At 45.5% G+C, this 5,224-nt stretch overlaps 1 protein-coding gene across 1 annotated transcript; it reads left to right on the top strand.

Moving 5' to 3' along the window:
- Nucleotides 1-3,277: 3,277 nt before the first annotated feature.
- LOC138362874 (uncharacterized) lies at nucleotides 3,278-4,473 on the top strand. Its single transcript, XM_069321448.1, has 2 exons — nucleotides 3,278-3,756; nucleotides 3,996-4,473. The coding sequence occupies exons 1-2, from the start codon at nucleotides 3,278-3,280 to the stop codon at nucleotides 4,471-4,473; spliced, it is 957 nt and encodes a 318-aa protein (XP_069177549.1).
- Nucleotides 4,474-5,224: the final 751 nt, after the last annotated feature.

Here is a 5,224-nt window from a genome sequence, read left to right as displayed (position 1 = left end):
CACATTTGACAAGTAGTTTTGATAGGTGAACTTGAAGACTTCTCAAGAATCTTGCAGTCCTTTCTGGAGTAGCCATTCTTGTGGTAAATTTGAGCCTTATAGGGCTTATATAGCTACTTGCACAGCTATGGTGTCTGCTCCTTTATGTAGAGCAGGTATAATTATTGACAGCCTGATATTTTCTTGAGGCTGATTGTAATTTACCTCATTTAGAGGTCAGCTACCTACCTAATAATAAGCAACTAAGATTTGAGTGGTACCTTGGTCTCACTACAGGTATTCCTTAGCTTAGCTCTTCAAAATCAGCCTTGGATGGGTAGTGAACTTACAGTAACACTCAAAGATGTACATAGAAATAATATGGATATACTCTAATCAGAGTTATCTTAAGGTTTAATCCCACCCTTGATTGGGTCAGCACAAGAATGAATAATATATGTACCACTAACTAGCTCAAGCCTAGTTGTGAGAATTTCTACGTAAGAAACTACAAATTTATTTAGTCTGTGTTTGTGCCAAATTCAGCACAATCACAGCCTAAATTCCTATCTAATAAAGGTTGGCAAAGATTATATTGTGGTGCAATAATGTGCAAATAGTTGTGCTGTATTTTTGTTTTGTTTTTTGGGATTTTATAGTTTATATAATATATACACTGGTAGAAATTATGTGTATAAGAAATTAAATGAACACAAAGAGAATTAATTGTGTTTGGCAAGTATTCTCCTGCCGTAGATAATATTTAACTCCTGAATGTACTCCTAATTGTGGAATAAAATGTTATCAGGGTTAGAAATGATTAATTAGTATGGGATCAGCAATTTATATTAGTATACTGGATCCTAAAATCTTAATGATCCACTGACTTGAGTGAATCAGTAATTATGGAATGTATTCAGGCTATAATGGACAGTCTGTTGACAGCCGTATATTGAAATATTTGTATAGCCCAAATGGTTAACACATAATTGGTGTTAGTGATTAATATACAAGTTATGAGCTGTTGCTCCTGGTGACCTAAAGATTCTTACTTCAATATGAAGTGTAAGCTTAAGTGTTGTGGGCAATTAACTGTGTCCCATGAGTGCTACCTTATACATGAGGTGTAAGTAGCAATGACTTGGTGTGACTAAGGCTAACCTATGTGTTACGCTGCCGGTAGACACAATTAATTAATGGGGTTAGTCTAGACTACTTCACACGGTGATTAGTTATTACTAATTAGTATGTACAGTTTTTATATTTTTATTCATCCGGTTCGAAGGACCATAATATGGGATATCTGGGGCTTGACTCAATTTATTCAATTATTAAATTAATGAAATCAATTACGAAGGACCACCCACTTTTAAGAAAAGAGGGAAACTAATAAAAAGGGATCATTAGAAATACAAGGAAGAACCAGTGTCTATGGCTAAATATTAGGAAGCATAATCACTTAAATAATTAATGGGCTGTATAGTTAATTAACTTAAATCAAAGCCTCAAACACCTACATTGGGGGGGTATTGCTAGAAGTTCATATACGTCTAGGAACTAGTGTGGTTCGTGCACCAGTTCATTGTTTAATAACTAGTCTTGTGACCAATATTAAAGAATCTATAGAAGATTATCACCAGAAATTATAAAGATTATTAGCATCAGAAATTAATCATCCAAATAAACACAGATTATCTCCAGTGCACATGACGAGTATCCGATTAGATAGAATGATGAGTAAATAATCAATTTTAGAGTAAATAAATGTGTACAAAAAAGTCTTAGCTTTGAGACGATTTCTATGACATCATTCACGCCTCGTTCTCGTAATCTCCGGAATACCTCGTAGAAACCCTTAGAGGTGAGTAACACAAAGGTAGGTAACAGCTCGTTGACTTCTCACATACAAGCTGTAATTTAAGGGATATTACGTAGCATTGAACTAGGCTACTTAAATCTCTACATTCATGAAATATAAATTAAATTTTTGTGTGGTACTAACGTTGGATTTTTTGTGGTCGCTTGATATAACGACAAGCTGCCCCGACATATACAATCTCTAATGATGCATCAGAAAAGAACAATATACTTATCTAAGGGTACAAATTATGTTAAAGCTTGCCGGTATTGCGTCTCAAGCTCAAACTTCCACAGTGTCGTACACGTGGTTGATAGCTTGGCTTGAATATCGAAGCGTTATTAGTTGGCCGATCACTGCAGATCACGTATAACAATAATAACTCATTCTGTGTTGAGTACCAGTGTAATTCTTGCTGATAATCTCAACGTCACGTGTCTGAGACTCTGACGCCACGACCTTTGTTGCTGAATTCAGCAACACGAGACTACCACGCCACACACAATTGCGTCTCTATACACAATGGCTTCTCCCTCTACCACGTCCCCGCATTCGCCACAGAAATTATTTATCACGAATAATATTATTTCACGTAATAGTGGTTGAAATATTTTAATAAAGACTGGGTTGTAATTCTAGGGATTTAAATATTATTACTTTCTCGTCTTATGGTAGTAAACAAGAAATGGAGAAGATTTTAGTTTTCTCCATGGCATTCACGCGTGACGGTAAAATTATTACTTGATAACAATTGTAACTAAAAACTCTCGATTTAGAATTATTTGGGAGTTCTGTTGTCCATAAATAATTATCACACGGAATACTGATGATTTTAGAGAATCACATTCAATTCTCTAGCACACTGGCTATAAATGTGTATAACTAGATATAATCTGATGCAATACTGGTGCTTGGTTTCGAAGGAATTCCAGTATCCATATGCAGATATATTGGTTAGTTTATGTGAACATTACTGTTAGTAAATTTTAGTAACTACAGTAGTTAGTATATTTTAATACTAATTTATTACAATACAATAGTATTGTATTAGTGTTGGAAATTTCCAACATGGTGGGCACCAGCAACAGCTGCGTGTGGGCGCACCAGCAACAGGTGGGTGTGGTGGGCACCAGCAACAGCTAGGTATGGGGGCAACAGCTGGGTGTGGGGGCACCAGCAACAGCTGGGTGAGGGGGCACCACCAACAGCTGGGTGTGGGGGCACTAACAACAGGTGGGGTGTGGGAGCACCAGCAACTGGGCGGTATTGGGGGCCCCAACAAGAGGCGGGTCTGGGAGGCTCCCGCAAAAGGTGGGTGTGGGGGCATTAGTAACAACTGGGTGTGGACCCACCAGCAACAGGTGGGTTTGCGGGCACCAGCAACTGCTGGGTGTGGACCCATAAACAACAGGTGGGTGTGGGGGCACCAGCAAAAGGTGCATGTGGGGGCACCAGAAACTGGTGGGTGTGGGGGCACCAGCAACAGCTGGGTGTGAGGGCACCAGCAACAGGTGGGTGTGGGGGGCACCAGCAACTAGGTGGTATTGGGGCCACCAGCAACTGCTGGTTGTGGGGGTACCAGCAACAGGTGGGAACCAACAACATCTGGGTGTATGGGCACCAGACACAGATGGGTGTAGGGGCACCAGAAAAAGGTTGGTGAGGGACCACTACCAACAGGTGGGTGTGGGGGCACCAGCAACAAGTGAGCGTGGGAGCAACAGCTGGGTGTGGGGGCAACAGGTGGGTGTGGAGGCAACAGCTGCATGTGGGGGAACCAGCAACGGGTGGGTGTGGGTGGCACAAGCAACAGTTGCGTGTGGGGGGGGCACCAGCAACAGGTGGGTGTGGGGGCACCAGCAACAGATGGGTGTTGGGGGCACCAGCAAAAGCTCCGTGTTAGGGGAGACCAGCAACAGGTGGGTGTGGGGGCACCAACAACCGGTGGGTGTGGGGGCACCAGCAACTGCTGGGTGTGGGGGCACCAGAAACAGGTGGGTAGGGGGGCACCAGCAACAGGTGGGTGTGGGGGCACCAGCATTAGGTGGGTGTGGGGACACCAGCAAACGTTGGGTGTGAGGGCACCAACAACAGGTGGGGGGCAACTGCTTTGTGTGGAGACACCAGCAACAGGTAAGTGTGGGGGCACCACCAATAGGTGGGTGTGGGTGCAACAGGTACATGTGGGGGCACCAGCAACAGATGGGTGTGGGGGGCACCAGCAACAGGTGGGTGTGGCTGCACAAGCAACAGCTGGGTGTGGGGTCACCAACAACAGGTGGGTGTGGGGGGCACCAGCAACAGGTGGGTGTGGTGGGAACCAACAACATCTGGGTGTGGGGGCACCAGCAACAGGTCGGTGTGAGCGCATCAGCATCAAGTGGGTGTGGGGACACCAGCAAACGGTGGGTGTGAGGGCACCAACAACAGGTGGGTGTGGGGGGCACCAGCAACAGGTGCTTGTGGGTGCACCAGCAACAGGTAAGTGTGGTAGGCACCAGCAACAGGTGGGTGTGGGTGCATCAGCAACAGGTACATGTGGGGGCACCAGCAACAGGTGGGTGTTAGGGCACCAACAACAGGTGGGTGTGGGGGCACCAGCAACAGCTGCTTATAAGCGCATCCGCAACAGCTAAGTGTGGGGGTTCCTACAACAGGTGGTTGAGGGGGGCACCAACAAATGGTGGGTGTGAGGGCAACAGCTGTTTATGAGAGCATCCGCAACAGCTGGGTGTGGGGGCTCCTACAACAGGTGGTTGTGGGGGACACCAACAAAAGGTGAGTGTGGGGGCACCAGTAATAGGTGGATGTGGGGGGCACCAGTGTCAGGGGACATATTTTCCCTGCTCTCCCGTGCACTGAATTAAGTACGAAATTGCATAGTGCACCGTGATTCATCTTTCTGAATATAACTTTTCCACGGGCGTCTTGGGTGTCGTTGGACAGCCCATGACGTTTGCTAGCCATTGATGCCATTCTGATCGCTGTATTAGGTATGTGAAGGAAATTACAGGAGGGAGTTGATTTCAGGGAAATTTTGTACAAGTCAAGTGTAGAGAGGGAGGTATGGGGGGGGGGTAACGGCCGTAGACCACCCCTCCTATCACGTGTCCACCTCGTGAGAGAGGGGGTAGCGTCATGAGGCAGGTGCGCCACTGGCTAGGGTGCCTGGGCCTCAGGAATGCTGAACTGTGATTGGCCAAGACGCTGAGGGGTACAGCAAGGTACCCCAGGCGTAGTCTTGGCGGGAACATCGGGAAATACCGCATGCCACGTTACTAAAGTCACGCCTATCATCTTGCTATCTTTCCGTGTGCCGTGCGTAAGAATCCGGTAAACGGAAAGGTGCTTGTACCGAACCGTGTGAACTTGTCATCTAGCCACGTA

Source organism: Procambarus clarkii, chromosome 9 (assembly GCF_040958095.1).
Source record: "Procambarus clarkii isolate CNS0578487 chromosome 9, FALCON_Pclarkii_2.0, whole genome shotgun sequence".
In the NCBI taxonomy this organism is placed as follows: Eukaryota; Metazoa; Arthropoda; class Malacostraca; order Decapoda; family Cambaridae; genus Procambarus; species Procambarus clarkii.
Note: the sequence above shows the minus strand (reverse complement) of the source record. Positions and strands in the feature narration are given on the sequence as shown.

Bases quoted from the DNA above. Each gene is read 5' to 3' on its own strand.
- LOC138362874 (XM_069321448.1), top strand. From the start codon at position 3,278: ATGTGGGGGCACCAGAAACTGGTGGGTGTGGGGGCACCAGCAACAGCT. The intron at 3,757-3,995 runs GTGGGTGTGGGG...CACCACCAATAG, and splicing joins TTAGGGGAGACCAGCAACAG to GTGGGTGTGGGTGCAACAGG.